This window comes from Coenobita brevimanus, chromosome 50, assembly GCF_032717465.1.
Source record: "Coenobita brevimanus isolate Jiangsu-jjx chromosome 50, ASM3271746v2, whole genome shotgun sequence".
Lineage (NCBI taxonomy): Eukaryota > Metazoa > Arthropoda > Malacostraca > Decapoda > Coenobitidae > Coenobita > Coenobita brevimanus.
Genome location: NC_137003.1, coordinates 47,908,872 through 47,928,488, shown reverse-complemented (window position 1 = coordinate 47,928,488; position 19,617 = coordinate 47,908,872). Strand labels below are relative to the sequence as shown.

Below are 19,617 nucleotides of genomic sequence, written 5' to 3'. Positions count from 1 at the left end.
CTGAATAGTGAGGCTGCTAGAGACTGAGTAGTGTGATGAGCCTCTGTTAGGTGACCAAGGCTGATTCATGCAAGCATGTTGGAGCTTTTATAAATGAAACAAAATGAAAAAAAAAAGCAGACTTATTGATATTTGTATTCTTCAGGTTGGGAGGCCTACTTGGGAATTTCAACCACGACCCTAATGATGATAACCAAGGACCAGGTGGAAGCCCAGAGACAGAAGACCCAGCTGTACTCGCTCGTCTTTGGGCTGTCTCACCCTCACCATGCTACCAGGTTTGTATGTGAACATTCATATATGACTGTATGTGTGCATGTGTGTACTTTAGAAACTCAGTGTAGTAGTAGTAGTAGTAGTAGTAGTTGTTGTTCCCTAGGCAGTCTGGCCGAACAGCCCCAAGTCCCTAAGGAAGGCCATGGCTGAGACCGGGCTCTCCCACAGAGCTCTCAAGGAGTGTATGTTGTGTTGTTGGCATAGATGATTGTGTGCAGTGCAGTCTTCCATAATGTGCTTAATAGTATGGGGTGCTGTGTTACATCCTGGACAAGCATCAGCAACGGAATCATCCAGCCTCTTCTGGTAACTTAAGAGGGCTGGATGATGCCCACATCTCAGCCTGGCCAGGTGGACCCTGTCCTCACGAGGGAGATAGGATTCAGAAGGGTGGATATCAGGAGGCCGTGCATGCAGCTGCGTGTTGTCTTTAAGTGACTGAATGGAGTGGTGAGTGATTTGAGTATGGATATGCTTCTGGAAACTGGTTTGAGGCAGGTGTGGGGGGAGAGATGACAGTGTTTGTGTATGATATCGTGTACTGGGTGTTGTTTCGATGTTCCTTGGTGTGTGTGGATGTGCTGCCATGTAGTGTAGTGGATGTTGTGGATTTGTGGAGGCTGCAGCAAGAATTAGGGTGCCTCTCATGTCTAGGTGATCCTTGACTTTGAGGACTTTGGTTTCTTGATGTAGGTGGTCTGTGGGTGTAGTAGCTGTACAGCCTGTGATTATTTTTTGGGCCTTGTTCTGTATGGTCTGTAGAGTGTTTTAGTGTGTTTTAGTGAGGTTAGGAGCCCAGGCAGGGCTTGCATAATTCATCACTGAACATATGTATTGTTTGTATACTGTGGTGGTGGTTTCTTTGTTGTGTCCGAATGTTGTATGGGCAAGTGACCTCCAGGCATTGAGTCTTGGTGTTGTTTTATTTTTAATGTTTGTGATGTGTTGTTTAAATGACATTGATGTATTTTATATTACACCAAGGATTTAGGGTGTGTGTGTGTGTTTGGTAGGGGAGTGTTGTTTATGGTGAGGTTTGGAATGTGACTATGTTCTGCTGTCCAGTTTGTGAGAAGGGTCACTGTAGATTTGGCTGGGGCTATCTTGAGCCTGTTTGTGGTGAGCCATTCGTGTAGTGTGTTGAGGTAAGGTTGGAGGATATGTGCAGCTGTGTTTGCATTTTGGTGTGCACATGTAAGTATTATATCATCTGCATAGGAGGCTATGTGTATCTGTGGTGTGTGGATTGTGAGTATGTCGTGCATGTATAGGTTAAAGAGTGTAGGGGACAAAACAGATCCTTGGGGGATGCCATTTGTGAAGTTTCTGATGTTTGAAGACTGACCGGCAAATGTTACGTGTGCACATCTGCCTGCTAAGTAGTTTGCCAACCTTCTTTTTGTGTTAATGTGCATGTTTGTGTTGAGTATTTTGTTTGTGAGGTTGTGGCAGGGGATGCCATCAAAAGCTTTGCTAATGTCTAGTGTGACGAGAAATGTTCTGTGTGGTGGCCTAGCTGAATTCTTGCCATCAAAAACTCTCTGTGTAAGGTCCGTAAGAAGAGTGGTTGTGGAGTGTAGTGGCCTAAAGCCATGTTGTGATTGGGCTAGGGGTGTGTGAGATGTAACTAGTTGTAGCACCAGTTGTTCAGTGACTTAGACGGGGTGCAGAGGAGTGTGACGGGGCAGTGTGAGGAGGGTAATGTGGGGTCTTTGTTGGGTTTAGGGATAGTGATGATAATGCCATGCTTCCAGATGTTGGGTAATATGTTGTGTGAGTAGCTGTAGTTTGATATGTTGGTGAGTGCTTGTATGCCTTGTGGTCCAAGGTGTTTAAGGTGAATGTTGCTTATGTTGTCTGATCCATAGGCAGATGAGTGCTTAAGGTTGCTAATGATGTGCTTCATCTCGTTGTAAGTGAAAGATGCATAGCCTGGGTCTGTGGGGAACTGTCTCTTACGTCGGATGATTTGTCGGTCGTCACGATGGGGGTTTAGATGGCTGACATATGAAAAGTGATTGATGAGAGTGTTTGCCTGTTGTTTGTTTGAAGGTATGGTGTCTGTCGTTGTGATGACAGCATGTGATTGTGTAGTGTTGCTGTTGGAGAGTGTGATGCTGTTTAGTTTTTCGTAGAGTTTAATGGTGTTTGTTTTGTGGTGAAGTGTTTGGAGATAATTATTCCAGTTTAGTGTTTGCTGTTCTGATATTTTATTGTTTATTTGAGTGTTGAGTTCTTGTATTTGTTGTACGGTGTCTTGTGTATAGAGTGTTGGGGAGTGTCGCATTATGTCCCGTTGACTGATGAGGCCTTGAATTTCTGGTGTGATGTTGGGATTGTCTCTCTTTCTGTTGCCTCTAGGGATGTGTCTTTTGTTTGAGTTTTGTATAATTGTATTGAAAGTATGTACAGCGGTGTTGATGTTTGTGATGGGTGTACTGTTTAGTGTTTCAAAATATTCTCTTTCAGTTGTGAAGGCCTCCCAGTTGGCTGTCTTATAACTAGTGTATGTGTGTCTGTGGCCAGCTGGGGTGATTCTGGTTTTGGTAGTGATGATGATTGGCAGGTGGTCAGATCCAAGGATTTTGACCACTCTCCAGGATGTAGTGGGGGCCAGGTTTGGGGAGCAGAAGGTGATGTCTGGGGATGATGGTAGGTTAAGAGGGCTTGGTGTGTATATTATTGTTGTATTATTGTACACATAGAATTGTGTCTCCATGTCTTACAGTATTTTTCCATTTGTTGGAGAATAGTAAAACTATGGTCAAAAGGCTGTGGCTGAATCAGTAGAGAGGTGGCCTGCAGTCCTAATGGACCCAGGTTCAAATCCCAGTTGGGGCTGGGAACAGATTAAGGATTTGAATTTCTTGAAAAACAGACTTTCCTCATCTACCAGATGACCTGCCGACATGTCATAAAAGTACCCCCACTAATACCAGTACACCAGTCCTGTATGAAACAGCCCTAGCATGTATTCAATATGGATGGTGGGTGTTGGTGCCGAAATGGTGACATGTGGAGATGTAGGAAGACTACTGGGTCCCAAGGAGGACTACTGGGACTTGGGAATAGGCACCAAAGCCTTTGGGCAGAGTTGGACACACACACACACACACACACACACACACACACACACACACACACACACAACACTGCTCGCTGGTGCAGTGGTAACGTTCCCGCTTGCCAACTGGTGGATGGGAGTTCGTGCCTCGCTCAGGTTGCGAATAGTTTCACTGTCGTAGTGGGTGGTTACTGTCCCCCTTGAGCAAGGGGACGGGTGTGTGTGTGTGTGAAGGTCACAGCCTTGCCCTTAGATCGGACCATATGAGCTCTCAGCTCCCTTCCGGGAGGGTAAAAGCTGACGATCACGACCATCAAGTGATCATGACCGACCCGGTGAATTACACAAAATGCCTAATCTCTTGCAACTAGGTGTGTGTGTGTGTGTGGGTGGGTGTGCGTGTGTGTGGCATGCATGAGTGTTCTTCCTTTAGAGAGTCATTGTATATATTGTAGCATTACTGAACAGTGCAGTAGTGTCTTCATGTAGGTTATTTTATGTGTTGCAAAATAGTTGAATTCTCTTCTCAATTTAACATCTTCAGGCCAACCAAGCAAACACTGAATTCCAAGCTGAGGACTTCAGGATGTGCAGATCGATATTCCTGCAATCATCCAGTCCTCTCAGCCCATGCTTCAGCTTGGTCGACCCTCTGCCATATTTCCGTGACTGCTTGGCTGGGCGACGTCACCCAGCCCGCACCTCTCGACAGCTAAGGCCACCATGCCCCTCCACATCTGCTTACCTTGCTCAGTGCCGCACCAGAGGACTCCAGTTGTCACCCTTGAAGGAGTGTCAGATTGGTGAGTTTTATTTTTTATTTATTTTATTTTTTTGATACCTTGAGTTGAGTAATAGAGTAATAACAATAGAGTTGCAGAAGTAGTATAGTAGTAATAACAGTAATCTAGTAGCAGTATAGCAGCACTGAGGTGGCCAACAGATGCCACTAAGATAAATATAGTTAGAGTATGTTTATATTATTGGGCTGTAGTCTTGCTGGCATAAAAAGATTCATAACTCTACTTTCTAAGTGATGTATTTTGTATAGTATGCCTTAATTGAATGTCAGCTTTTCTGTATATTTGCACCTGTAAGGACTTGGATGTTGCTCATTTCAAGCTAAACAGAATTAGAGGATGGAAACCTGAGATTTACCATTTGCAAGATTCTTCGTTCTAAGGTTGAGTACAGGTTTGGCTCATTGTACATGATGGATGCATTCCAGTACACTACTACATTTCTTTATGAATAGTGCTGTAAATCAGGGGAACTGGTAAATCAGCTTTATAGGTACCAGAGGAGTTATTGCAGAATATATATAGATCTAGCTCACTGTGTGATCAGGATACGTTCATAGAAAACCAGTTGGATAATGATTGATCATATATTGAATGAGGGAATCATAGCAATTCTACAAGTAAAATTAGCAGTCATATGGTATATTGAAAAATGGTGCATCATAGGGTCTCATAGTGGCCATATAAGCAAAAATGGTCATCATATATTGAAAACAGGATGCAAAAATGTTAGGGTCGGATAACCAAATGACCTCATAACATCAATCAATCAACAAGGGTGACTTGTGCTTTGCATTTTATTCTGGCTAATGTCAAACAGTTTTACTATGCTGAAGAGAAACCTAGAGTACCAAGAATGTTTAAAACAATCACAGTAGTGCTTTAGTTAGAATAAATAGCTTAGTACAGGTACCGTACTGTATTCCAACATGCAATGATTGACTTCATTCAGCTCATATATACTCTCAGCAGCCAATGAGTTCATAGGCAGTTTATCTGTTATTAACTGAGACATAATTGCAAAAAGACATTTTGGATTGCAGGGGCTAAATTTCTTTGACCTTTCCCAAACCAGGCAGCAGCACAGGTGGATGTTCAGTCGATGGCATGCAGGTCAGTCCTGGGTGGAGTAAGATCTTCCAGCGCACTGAGTATGACCCTAGAACGGCAGATGTTGTACTAGTGGTGGAGACAGCCGAGTGCAACAAGGACTATGATGTGAGGAAAATTGTCACTGACCTCACCATCTACTTCCACAGGCAGAACATCAGTAAGTGTGTGTGGGGGTAGGGGATTTTTTTTTTTCATATGTCAGATCCTGGACATGGCTTGACAATTCTTCCCCAGAGGCCCAGTATTTATATTGTATGTCACACACTTTTACATGTTATTGCTTCAGCACTGATTTTGATCAAGCATATTGAATACATTGAATACATGCTGGGGCTGTTTCATTCATGGCTTTACAGTAATAGTACTGTATTAACAGTAATGGTATCAGCAGTATTTACGGAGGTGGTGGCTGAATCGGTAGAGAGGAGGCCGGTAGTCCTAATGGACCCAGGATCGAATCCAGGCTGGGGCAGGTAACAGTTTAAGAATTTGAATTTCATAAAAGAAGCTGATCTACCAGAAGACCTACCGACGTGTTTTAAAAATACCCTTCTAATACTAGTACACCAGTCCTGTATGCGACAGCCCTAGCATGTATTAAGTATGGATGGTGGGTGTTAATGCCTAAATGGTGATATGAGGAGGTGTGTAGGAGTACTGCTGGGCCTTGGGATAGACCCTGAAGCCTTTACCCAGTGTCAGAGATGTATTAAAAAGAAAAAAAAAAAGAAAAACTTGATAATCAAAGGGATAAAAAAAAAGCTTTATTATAATGTTCAGACCATAAGAGGGTTAATTTTCCATTTCTTACCAGTTTCAGACAATGTACGTTACAGTCTAGTGACAGTGCCAGGTGAGGGAGAGGGTGTTGTGAGGTTGGGGAAATTCTCTACGAATGACGATGTGGTGGCTCAACTCAACAACCTCACCTTCAGAGGGGATCCAGCCTCACACTCCGACTCCATAAATGCCATTATATTATCAGCCAGGGATCTCAAGTAAGTCATCATTTTTTGGGGGGGAGTATTCTCTGTTATTATTATTGTTGTTGTTTTTGCTGTGGCTACAGGTTCGTCTGAACATGAACTCAGTGGACTGCAGGATAAAGTTTCTTTCTGGGGGGATTCTGTCATCCTCCATCCAGAGGAAAAGGAGGGAGTTGAGGGATGTTTGTATAACTGGGCAGCAAAGCCACCTGGTTATATCTGTACCACTATGTGAAGGCATCCCTCTCCAGTATCTTTCCTTTACAAATACCACCTGGTTGTCCAGTGGTTTGAATGCCCCAGTCCTAGTGATGCCATGCAAAAGTTTGATGTCCAGGAGGTGGCAGTATATTTTTTTTATTCTATTATGCCACCACAGTAAGCAGGCTGGTCACCTACCCTTAAATTTACAGGGCTGTGGTAGTGTAGCCTTGGGCCCCTACACCTCAAAGGAGGTAAAATGGGACTGAGTGTTACCATTTTGTTTACCCTCATACAGGTAGTCATGATTTATACATTCCTCAGGTGGCGGCCCAGTGCATCCCGAAGCATCATCCATGTGACATGTGGTTGGTGCGGGGTAGAGGAAATGGGAGGCAGTGTGCTGGGGGCCTTGCACATGAATGATGTTACATACCACCTTATGACTGACTTCAACATCACATTTACTGGCACCAAGCAAGAAGCCGAGGCCAGGGAACGTAGGCTATTTGGCTTTGATCAGGACTTGGTATACATACCCAGAGGTATGGTTCTTCCTCATCATCACCATCATCATCATCATTATCATTGTCATCTTTGTCTTCATCTTTGTTGTCTTTGTCATCAACATCATCATAATTATTATCATTGTCATCCTGTCCAGCTTCTTGCTCCCTGTTTGGTTTGGATACCCCTGACAGGAGATAAAAATGACATAGCCACCTCCAGACTACTTTGACAATGCCTGTTTCTTAAGCATTTTCATAGATGCCCCCTCCTCTTCATTCTGTCTCAGCAGTATGCTTGTTCACTTTTTTCATCCACATAACTTATGGTCTTCCCCTTCCAGTGGTACTGTCAGTCATATGTTTTAAGACTTGGCAGTTTTGTATTCTTCTTGTAAAACAATTTCCATCAAATTTCATCAGAGGGAATAACTGTTTAAATACAGTATGTGAAAATAGATGTTAATGGACTGCACTGGTACAGTGCCTGCTATACAGTGGGTATGATGCTGAACAAATCATATTATAAAGTTGTGTAGTGCATGAGCCCAACCTTTTGATTCCATAAGTGAAAATTATTTAAGTTTATCCGTGCTACTTACAGATGATCTTTTATGTTGCTGTAGAGGGATGCCTTCATGTGGCAGCACCAATATGACTAAATGGCTCCAATGCTCCCTCCCTATCTCCCTGAAAGAAGGATGGTTGAGTACTGGAGGAGAGTAACTTCAGCCTGCAGTCCACAGGGTTCACATTCTGATGGTTCCAGGGTTGCATCTACTACTACTACTGTGCTACTACTACTGTATTACTACTACCACTACTACTGCTACAGATGATTTTACTGAACTATGGGGGAACTGCTCAGTAGTGAACGGATTAATGAAGGCTATTCCTAATTGCTTCAGTTCAGAAAGTCTTGTAAAAAGCTGAATAAAATTATCTGGTGGTAGCCTGATGAAAATTTAAAAATAGATAACTGAATAAAATAAGTTCATATATCCATTCACTTTCTAGATTACAAGGATTTCCAGTATATCTAACCCCTTCAATTAAAAAAGTGTCCCAAAAAAACAAGTTAAAATGTGTGTTGCAGTCTGATGAAGATGAAATAATTATGTTATCATACTAAAATTTTTAATATGTCTACCTGCCTTCCAGACTACCGGGATTTCCAAGGACATGAGAAGATGCGTTGGGCACTAAGTGAGCCAGATGGGGTGTGTGTAAGTGCTGCCCTTGCCTCAGGCGGCTCTGTCTTCACCAGTGACAAGTGGAATCCAGCAAAGAAGGTACAAGTTATTTCTCTGTCTGTCTGATTATCTTTCTATGTATCCATCTAAATTTTGTGTCCATCACTTCATTTATCTGTTGATTTGTGTACCTATCATCCAATCCTCTATTGCCCTATCAGGAGCATAGGGGTCCATGACTAGACTACTTAGTCCTGATATTCAAGGTGAGGGTGATGAATCATTCCACACCACAGAAACTCATCATTATACTGTATGTTGTCTCATTTGGTGATAATAGCAATGATGATGACAACAATGAAAGATGATGGTGATAATGAAAACAGTAATGATGATGGTGATGGTAACAACAGTAATGATGATGATGATGACTATGATGATGATGGCAGTGATAATAATGACAGCAACAATGTTGATGATAATAATGATGATGATGATGATGATGATGGTGACTTTATTCCACTCTCACATCTCAGACGCAAACAAAGAAGCTACTCTCAGTCTTTGCTCAGCGCATAGCAAAATCAGCGGTGGCTCCAAACTGCCAGGAGTGCCAGTGCTTGGACTCAGGGGTGTTGCAGTGCCAGCGGTGCTTCACAAGTCCCGTGTTCTACATACCACAGTCATTTGATGGGGTAGATGAAGTGCTGGAGGTGCAGGTAAGGGAAGCATTTATTATTACCTCCCTCAGTTTGATCATACCCTTTTAGCACTCTCAGAATACTTTAACTCACACTTGACTGTATGAAACTGTCTTCTGTTTGGCATTCCACAATCATTCGTTGGATGGACAAGATGACAGAGACAAAGACGAAGATTTGCCATTATTGTTAATCCATCCATCATCCAATCCTACATTGCCTCATGAGGAGCGTAGGAGCCCGGGGCTAGGCAGTTGGTCCCGACATTTAAGATGAGAGTGATCCCATACTAAATTATAGAAAACTTGCCTATCAAAGTTCCTTTGCTACCTGTAAGATTGATTTGCCAGTTTTCCCCAAATTACAGCACCAGTTGTAAGGAACAAATTGTGATAGTCTGGAACACATCCCTGACATACCGGTAATTATGAATACTTGTGTATCATTTGATATTAGTGGTAGTGGTAGTAATACAGTAACACCGTCAGTTTGTTTCAACCTGATGGGACTGGGCCATTCTCATTAATTGCATGCTTTGTCACTGTTGCATGAAATTCAGAGAGCCTTACCTCTGAGGCAGGAGTGAGTCTCCTTGGTTACAAGTTAAATCTACACTCCAATCTGCTTATTTGGCCATCAACTTAGCACTGAAAAGTGTTAAGAATTTATGTTCAGTTAGAGTATATATGCTGTAACAGAAGCAATAGTAGAAGTGAATAATATAATCCAGTAAATAACACTGTAATCCCTCCAACTTCACTTATCATCTTGCAGAGTGACTCCATAACTACTGAGATCAAGAGAAACCACAGGGAACAATATGTCGACAACAACAAAGGATTAGCAGCTCTCAGGGAATTGTGATGAAGAGCTGTAGCATCTTTATAGCATCTCCTTGAATAAATATATTTGTATTTTAGTTGATAAATGTAGATTTATGTAAAAAATTAATACCAGGTATGCAAAGTAATACAGTAATTCCACAAAATGTGGACAATATACGACAGCCAGGTACAGTATTATGAAAAGGACAGTACAGGAGTGGACTTTAATCACTGGTAGATCAATAGATATTATATGTATAAATTATAGTATTAGCAATGGCACAGTTCTTGAAATACAGAAATATCAGTAAATACAATTCATTGTCAGGTTACTAAAAATTCGTGTATCAAAAGTACATTGTACAGTATTTAGAAAAAAAAGAGGGAGTGATTGTCAGATTATGATAATTAAAAGATTTACCTGTATAATTCTATTTAAGGTAGAAATGTTGCCAGTTGTAAAGATATTGCTGTTTGTTTTGTCCCCTTGTGTTGGGTAATAATGTATGTAATGAGGGTAGGTGTTTGTTGTTCAGTGTATTGTGTTTTGGGCCACTGTGAACAGACTTGTTAAGATACAGCTGATGTTATTTTGTAAACCAGTAAGCGGAACATCTCATGCCTTGTATTTGTATGCCTTGTATCTGTGATAATATGCAAGTCCATGTTAAGTTTTATACTGCTCATGTCTTTCTTCTCCTCAGGTAGAGTACCCAATTGGTTTTCAGCCAGACAGAACAAATTACTGAACATTTTTACTTCAGCTGTTACTGTACCTCTAGACTCTTCTTTTTTAGTGTGGTGTTTATTCCATCCATCCATCATCCAATCTTATGTTGCCCCATGAGGAGCATAGGAGGCTGAGGCTAGGCAAGTTGATCCTGATATTTAAGATGAGACAGACCAGCCTCACTCATCCCTGAGTGGCATTACATGAGCAATAAACCCCAACCATCCCTTGGATATAAACCTGCACACGCTCAATCCGATTGGAGTGCCTCAATTACCTGCTATTTTGCCAGGTGCCATAATTTGGTTATATGGTTACCACCTAGCACAGTAAATGGTTTCCTGGCACACAGGAAACCATTTGGCTTGTCACTCAGTGTAGCGTCACCCATAAGCAGACGGAAGAGGAAAGAATGAAGGAAAGAAAGACAGTAGAGGGAGTGTAAAGTCACCCGTAGGCAGAGGGAAGAGGAAAGAATGGAGGAAACGAAGCCAGAAATAGAAGGAAGGAAAGAAGGAAGAGAGGAAAGGGCAGACATCTGAGAACAGCACTACATCAAGTGAGTGGGTGGTGGGCACCCCCACCTACCATCATCTACTTGCATGAAATTCTTATTCAGTATTTTATTGTGCTAGATGAACACTGTATCATAAATTGACTAGGCCTTGATTTGTTTTTCTTTTGTGAAATGTACTGTTATGCAGCTTAACTGTGTGTCTCCCTCATTCTATAAATGTTTAATTTTATTTTCCCTTGCTCTGAGTATAATACAGTACTATATGGTGGGTGACTATACCGTAGAATTTAAAACTTTTTCCATCCATCCATCCAACATCCAGTCAAATATTGCTTTGGCAGATGCATAGGGTCCTTGGGCTGTGCTACTCACTCCAGACGCAGACAACAAAAGTGGCCAGTTACACTTCTCTGAGAGGTATTACATGAGCAAGAAACCTCAGTGACATCCAGTAAAGTAATAGAATTTAGAATATTGTTTATGCAGAATTACAGTAAAGAGGTAGATAACTATCATCAGTCTTTGGGTCGGTACAAGCCATTTTTCAGCAGCAGTTAAAATGAAATTGAAAAGTATTAGGTTATCATATGTTTCATCATTTTTCCCATGTCCATGGGAAAAAGTGCAGCTCAGTGTCCTATGATCAGATATAAAGTTGGCGGCACAAACATTATGTAAGATGAACAGCAGAAATAAAGCAGCAGATATTTTTTCTTCCAGTGTTTCACTTATCTCCTATTTTATACTTCATTGGTCAACAAGCTATGATGATGATCAGTGTTTTATTTATCTCCTACAGTATACCTCATTGATCAACATGCTAGAATGATGATGATGACATTTCAGAAATATGGGATGAAACTGGGAAGATGTGAGGAAGAGAAGAGATGAAGCACTGGTAAATTTGTTATGAACACAGTTTAATGTAATCTCTTCAGTTTGATGACATGCTGGATATTGTATATTTATTCTTGCTACTGTCCAATGACTTGTTTAGTTTAGGAGGCATTGTTTATGCTCTGTTCACTTTAATTAGGCATAAAATTGCCATTTCTCAATCTTGAATGTCAGTGTATAATAAGAGGTTAACTCTAGAATGCAGCGTTAATCATAAAAGAGTACTATGGAAAAGCCGTAGAGCCATATTATTGATGTATTATGCTACTTAGCTACTGGGAATAAGCAGCAAAAGGATGAAACTCTGCACCAAGTAAAGGTGGGTGGACTATAGTTGTGCAGGGGTTAATCAAAGCTATCTATTTTGAGCTGAATACAACTGCCTGATACTTGCAGCAGTAAGAAAAAGATAAAACTTACATACTTGGATTGAAGAGGTTAAGATGGTGAGAGAGAACTCAGTATGGAGTGGTGGAGATGCAAGGCCACTACAGAATATTCAGGTATTTGCCTCATATGTACTTTCACAATCAAAAGTTTGTAGACACCTCCCTTCTGACAATGAATGGTGTCCCATGGAATGTTATTATGTGGAAGTAATTTGAAGCTCACAACAAAAGAGTACAAGCAGCAAACATACTAACATCTGGGAAGGAATGAGAAATCTGGAACATGACATTTTCTTAAATTTAAGCAAAATGAAACACCCAGTGAAAGTATATGAGCAGGAAGGATACTCACTCATGGATGTTTTGGGGAGGAATGACAAATATGGAAGGCAGGACACAAGGCTGGCAGAGTTTCCTCATCAAACTTTTGCTTAAGATTGTACCTGTGCCTGGCTTGTCATCCATAACCTTCTGCCAATCCAGCTCCTGTACCACCCACATCCTCACAATGCACGTTGACCTATGTTTATTTTCACATGACAGAACTGGGCCACTCCAACAACTTGTATGAAATTTGATGAACTTTAGTTACGAGGTACAAGTTATTCTCCTTTTTTAGTAGGTATATTGACCTTCCATTCTGACTGCATCTCTGGCCATCAACTAAGCTAAAAGGTGGTTAGAATAAAGGCACGTTATAATGACCTTGAGTCTCTCTCCAAATTATTTCCTGTAAACCAGGAAAGGATTTACAGCACTGGGTGGTAACCGTATAACCAACCAACATGTGTTCCCTACGTGATAACAAGTGGGTTGGCAGAGGGTTAGTATTCCACCCCCCTCGAAAACAATTAACTAAAAATATGAACATGAAGCCTCAGACCAGGACTGACAAAAAGATGATGACTAAGGACCAACAAAGGACATGGTACTGATAGCTACATGGAATGTAAGGGGTGCAAATGATGAGGTGAAAGAAAGAGAGATTGTCCAGGTGCTTGAGGGTGCAATAGTGGATGTATGTGGATTAACTGAAACTAAATGGAGAGGAGAAAGTGTGAGAGAATGGGAGTATGGATGGGGTATATGTGCAAGATTAGGTGAGAATGAGAGGGCAAAAGAAGGAGTGTGCATTGTTGTGAGTAACAGATGGAAGGAGAATATAAGAGAGTATGGATCAGTTGCCTCAAGGATTGTGTGGGTAAGATTGAAAGTTGGACTACAAATGTGGGCGATTGTGTGCATGTATGCACCAACAAAAGATTGTGCAAGCAGAGTGAGAGCAGTGTTCTGGACAAATGTGGAAGCGTGCATGGAAAAGTCTGAAGGGAATGAGAGAGTGTTTTTGACTGGAGATATGAAGGAAAAGTATAGAATGTGAAGGTGGATGGAGTAGTTGGTGAGTGGGGTGTACCTGCAGAGATGGATGAGAATGGCAGTGCTTTAATGGACATTTGTGCTAGGAGGGGGTTGGTGATAGCCAGTAACCTTTTTAGGCACAAAATGATCCATAGGTATACGTGGTGAGTGATGAGAAGGGTGGGTGGTGAACTGAATGAATGGAAGGCAATGATTGATTATGTGTGTGGATGACAGGATGAGAAGGTGTGTAATGGATACAAGAGTATATAGAGGTTGGGGGAGTGGACTTACTGACCATCATTTGGTGGTGGTCAGAATCAAGGTCCAAATGAAATGGAGAAATAGGAGGGAAGGACAGGAGGAAGTAGTTCATACAAGGAAAGTGGAAAGGTTGCAAAAGGAAGGAAAAAATAAGAGGGAAATGTAGGAGCGATTGGGTAAATATGGATTGGAGCAGATGCGGGAAGTGGAAGGTGTGTGCAAGATGTTCACAGAAGAAATCTGTGCAGCATGTGAGGTGGTATGTGGGGTGAAGAGAAGACGATAGGGGGTGAAGGGAACAGCATGATGGAATGAAGAGGTGAGAGACACTGTGGCAAAAAAGAAGAAAGCTGCATATAGTGAGTGGATGAGAAACAGGGCATGGAAGAAGTTGAGAGATGGAAGAAAGAGTTATATGTAGGAGGAGGCTGTAGCACAGGCCGAACAAGGTGGTATTCCCAATGGGAGTGGGAATGCTGGTGATAGGGAGAGCTGGAGCTCCAGTTTCACTAGCTACCTAACCATCCCTTTTTGCTGACCTTTTCAGTGTGACAGTGACATTTAAAGTAGACCAGCATACTCTCCCAAACATTTCCTTTAACTATCTTATGCACTACACCACATGCGTTTTACATTTCACACAACGTATCCCACTATGTTGCAGGGGTTGACGTCAGCAAGGAGCAAGGGCATGTGGCCAGAAAACTTTCCCCCTGCTATCTAGTGGCAGACTTTAGGGGAGGGGAGGGGATGTGACGGAGGTTCTACTGGCATAGATCATGGGTCCGGGACAAGAAGGGGCTCAAACCTGTTCTAGAGGGTACAGGGCATTGCAGTTCCCAGGCTGCCACTTCCGCCCAGTAAAGAGGGGCCCGAACCTGGGAGTCGTGCCCCAGGAGGCTGTCCTATCAGTGGGTGTATAATGCCGGGACAGTTGCAGTGCCAGGGCGTGCTTGAAGAGTGTCCCTGCAGCTGTCCTGGCAGGGTGCCCCGAGGCCACTACCACAGCCAATGGTAAGCTGGTGAGCTAGGGGTCCCAGATCCGTTGCTTGGACCTGGGACTGTGCAATGAGTGGGGAATGTGGTATGTCTACCCCCCACTTTATTATTACTGACTATGACTAAATACAATAATAAGCTTCAAAGCAAGCCTGAATACATTAAATTGCTCAGGGGGATAAGAGTGGGTTCATGGAATGTAGGAAGTTTGAGGGGAAAAGCAGGGGAAGTCGTTGAAGTATCCAGTAGGAGTTGGGTGGATGTGGCATGTTTGCAGGAAGTCAAGTACAGGGGTGGATCAACTAAAAGATTGTTAGGAAGGACTTCTACTATAAGTTGTTATGGCAGGGGGGGACAGATGGATAAGGGGGTGAGGGTGTGTTAGTTGTGGAGAAATGGGTGGAATATGTTATGAATGTTATGGGAGTAAGCGATAGGATACTGGTATTGAAAATTTTGTTTGGTGGAATGATGACTGCAATTATATTGGCATATGCTCCACAGGCAGGCTTGGATGAGGTAGAGAAAGATAGATTTCATGATGACTTAATACGTGTACAGGCATACTCCGGTTTAACGATCTAATAGGTTAGGTAAAACCCCATCGTTAGGCAGGGTATCATATATCGGGGTACTTTTAACATGTATTTCAATGTGGACCATTTACCAGCCTTGGGTTTCCCCCCAAACCAAGTCCAAAGCCCACCCAGATGAGCCCAAAAGCAGGTTTAAAGGCAATATGAATGGCCTAACAGCTGTAAAGGAAGCTAAACTAAGCCTAACACCTGTAAATAACTCACTAAAACCAACAAATCAAATCTGAATATCGTCAAATACAAGTCTGGAAAAAAACCAAGCTTAACAAACTGTACCCCAAAATGACAATGTTCACCCCACCTATGGCTAAAGCACATTAATCAAAGTCTAAAAACAGTTTATAAATCAAACTAAACACACAATTTTAGTCTAAAATATCATCACAATCGTTAAGAAAAAATAAAAACCCACGGTTAAACCAGGGTTTGGGCATCGTTAGGCGGGGTACCCGGTATGGTGCAATTTCTATCCCCATCGTTAAGCTGGGGTATCTTATCTAGGGGTATCATATATCGAGGTATTACTGTAGTAGGTGGTATGGGGGATGATGAGATAATGGTTTTGGGAGGGGATTTAAATGGTCATGTAGGTGAAGCAGCTCAAGGTTTTGAAAGAGTACATGGGGGATGTGCATATGGTATAAGAAATACGGAAGGGGAAAGGATACTCGAGTTTGGGGAGGCTATGAACATGATTGTGTGCAACACACATTTAAGGAAAAGAGAGAGTAAGTTGATATATACGAGTCTGGGGGATATAGCAGTCAATAGATTATTTTCTGGTCAGGAGGGCTGATGGGAGGTTAGTGAGGGATGTTAAAGTCATAGGAAGTGAGGAGTGTGAGCAGCAGCACAAGCTATTGATCTGTGACATGGTGCTTAAAGAACGGGTGATGAAAAAGGGGACTTGTGTCCCTATGAGGAAAATACGGAAGCTGGAAAACCAAGCAGTAAGAGATGCCTTCTATAGCGAGATGAGGAGAGTGGTGGCTGAACAGGGAGCTGGAGACAGAAGCATTAATGAACAGTACAGAGCCCTCAAGAACAACCTCTTGGGAGTTACTGATGCAATATGCAGTTGGACAAGAGGCCCACCAAGACGTGAAGTAACTTCGTGGTGGGATGAGGGTGTAGAAGCTGCAGTTAAGGAGAAAAGAAGGCTTTTCTGGGAATGGAAGAATGGTGGTAACAAGGAGCAATACTTGGCTGCCAAGTGTAACGCTAGAAGAGAGGTATACAGGGTGAAGTCTGAGTCACAGAAATCATGTGGAAAGGAAAAATATGATATTAAAGGTGGCAAATCAGATGAAGAGGGATAATCAGGATATTATGGGTGAGCGGTGTGTGAAGAACGATGAAGGAGAAGGGTAATGGTGAACAGTGGGGGTATTAAAGATGCATGGAGAAAGCATTATAGCCGCTTGTTGAATGAGGAGTTTGACTGGGATAGGGAAGGTTTGGAGCCAGCAGATCCAGTGTTTGGTCCTTGGCCTTTGATTGACGCTGCTGCTGTGAGTGAGGCAATAGGCAGGATGCAGGTGGGGAAGGCAGCAGGTGTGTCTTGGTTGACTACCGAAATGTTGAGGGCCTCAGGAGATATAGGGGTGAGGTTAGTCACTGACCTGATAAATATGATTATATGAGTGTGTTGTACCAGACGACTGGCTGAAGAGTGTAGTTGTAAATGTGTACAAAGGGAAGGGTGATGCCCTGGAAAGAGGGAATTATAGAAGTATAAAGCTTTTAGATCAGATAATGAAGGTAATGGAGAGAGTTCTAGAAGGTATGATTAGAGAAAGAGTGAATATTGATGAGATGCAGTTTGAGTTTATGCCAGGCAAGGGGACCACCAATGCCATATTCATTGTTCGACAGCTTCAGGAATAATATATTGGAAAGAAAAGGGATCTGTATTTTGTTTTTGTTGATTTGGAAAAGGCCTTTGACAGAGTCCCCAGAGAGGTGGTTAAGTGGGCAATGAAAAAGCTTGGGTTGGAGGAGTGACTGGTTAGGGTGGGTATGGCCATGTATGTGGGTGCCCGCACCCAGGTAAGAGTGAATGGAGATTTGAGTGATGAGTTTTCTGTGAATGTTGGTGTGCATCAGGGGTCAGTTTTGAGTCCAATGTTGTTCATCATGGTACTTGAAGCTCTCTCACGTGACTACAGAAAGGGACTCCCATGGGAGATGTTTTATGCTGATGGTTTGGTGTTGACTGCAGAGAATGAAAGGGAGGCGGAGGAAAGATTTAGGAAGCGGAGAGATGGTATGGGACACAAGGGCTTAAGGGTAAATGCAGATAAAACAAAAGTGATGATATCTAGGGTTGGTGGTGGTACAGTCAAAGAAGAGGGAGAGTGGCCATGTGCAATTTGCCACAAGGGCGTGGGAAGTAATTCCAACTTGTATAGTGTTTGTGATAAATGGGTGCACATGAGATGTAGTGGTATTAGAGGTGGACTGCGAGATAATGCTGATTTTATGTGTGCGGCGTGTCGGGGAGAACAGGTGGAGATTGTCAGGCATGAAAGGATTGAACTTGCTGTGTCTCTTGAGTGTGTGGAAGAATTTTATTATTTGGGAGACATGTTATGTGCTGGAGGTGGGGCTGGAGCTAGCTCTGTGGCTAGGGTGAAATGTGGTTGGAAGAAGTTCAGGGAGATGTTGCCTCTCCTGACACTGAGAGGACTCTCCCTAGTGCTAAGGTGTCTTTGTATGCAGCATGCGTTAGGAGTGTGATGCTGTATGGCAGTGAGACCTGAGCAGTAAAGGAAGATGATATTCGCAGGTTCAAACGTACAGAAATGACAATGATTAGGTGGACGTGTAGTGCGTCCCTGCGTGCAAGGCCTTGAGGGGCTGGGTTTACAATGGAGGAGTTGAGACGTAGGATGGGACTGGAGTGTATTGGTCTTGTGATGAGGAGAGGTAGATTGAGATGGTTTGGGCATGTGGAGAGGACGGGGGATGATAACTGGGTGCAGAAGGTAAGAAGTGGGTAGCACGAGAAAAACGTGGGACGAGTTCATTAAGCGTGACCTCAGGGTTAAGGGACTGAACAGGGAGGCTGCCATAGATCGGGCAGCGTGGACAGCCGCCATTAGGTGACCAAGGCCGACGCATGCAAGCATGTTGGAGCCTACAAAAACGAAACGAAATGAAGAGAGAGGTGAAGAGATTAGTAACAGAGAGTAAGAAGAGAGTGGATGAGGAATTTGGAAGGAATATGAGTGTAAAGTGGAGGGAATGTAAGAAAAAATTTTGGAAAGAGGTAAAGAGAGTTAGACAGGGTGCAGAAGTTGGTTAGGGAGTTAAAGATAAAAATGGTAGATTACTAGTGGAGAAGGGAGAAAAAGTGAGCAGATGGAGAGAACACTTTAAGGAATTGTTGAACATAGAGAATGAAAGTGATGCGAATGTAAGTGGCTGGGGAGTGGCTAGGAGATGGAGGGGTGTGAGAAGAGAGGAAGAAATCAGTAGGATGGAAGTTGTAGAAGCAATGAAGAAAGTTAAAACGGGGAAAACCCCAGGAACTGATGGTGTGTGCGGTGAAATGCTGAAGCATGGAAGGAGAGATAGTAGTAGAATGGATGTGGAAGATGTGCAGATAGACCTGCAAGGAAGGTAGAGTCCCAGAGGATTGGAAGTCAGGTATAATTATCCCCCTGTACAAAGGAAAAGGGGAAAAAGAAGTATGTGGTAATCATAGGGGCATTTGTCTTCTTAGTGTAATAGGAAAAGTATATGGTAGTATACTTATTGACAGAGTTAGGGAAATAACAGAGGAATTAATTGGAGCAGAACAGAGAGGTTTTAGGAAGGGAAGAGGTTGTGTAGATCAGATATTCATTCTTAGATCTTTAGTGGAAAAGTTTCTAGAAAAGGGAAAGAAGTTGTATGCGACTCTCATGGATCTGGAGAAAGCATATGACATGGTGGATAGACAAGGATTGTGGAAAGTACTAAGAATATATGGAGTAGATGGGAAGTTGTTGCATGCCGTGAAGAGTATGTATGAGGATGCTAAGGCTGCAGTGTGTGTGGACGGTGAACTGAGAGAATTTTTCTATTTGAAGGGTGGATTGAAACAGGGATGTGTCAATTCTCCATGGTTGTTCAATCTGTATATGGATGGGGTTATAAAAGAGATACAAGGTAGGGCAGTGGATGTTGGAGTGGCCCTAATGAGAGGGCAGTGTTTG

General features: G+C 42.6%; 1 protein-coding gene across 1 annotated transcript in view; it reads left to right on the top strand.

Moving 5' to 3' along the window:
* The window catches only part of LOC145399781 (uncharacterized), a 95,158-nt gene extending 85,454 nt beyond the window's left edge, over nt 1–9,704 (top strand). The window contains exons 43-50 of the mRNA XM_080272330.1: nt 146–278; nt 3,885–4,143; nt 5,216–5,410; nt 6,068–6,251; nt 6,765–6,985; nt 8,108–8,238; nt 8,676–8,858; nt 9,615–9,704. Coding sequence (XP_080128456.1) covers nt 146–278; nt 3,885–4,143; nt 5,216–5,410; nt 6,068–6,251; nt 6,765–6,985; nt 8,108–8,238; nt 8,676–8,858; nt 9,615–9,704 — 1,396 coding nt within the window. The remainder of the gene's footprint in view (nt 1–145; nt 279–3,884; nt 4,144–5,215; nt 5,411–6,067; nt 6,252–6,764; nt 6,986–8,107; nt 8,239–8,675; nt 8,859–9,614) is intronic.
* Nucleotides 9,705–19,617: the final 9,913 nt, after the last annotated feature.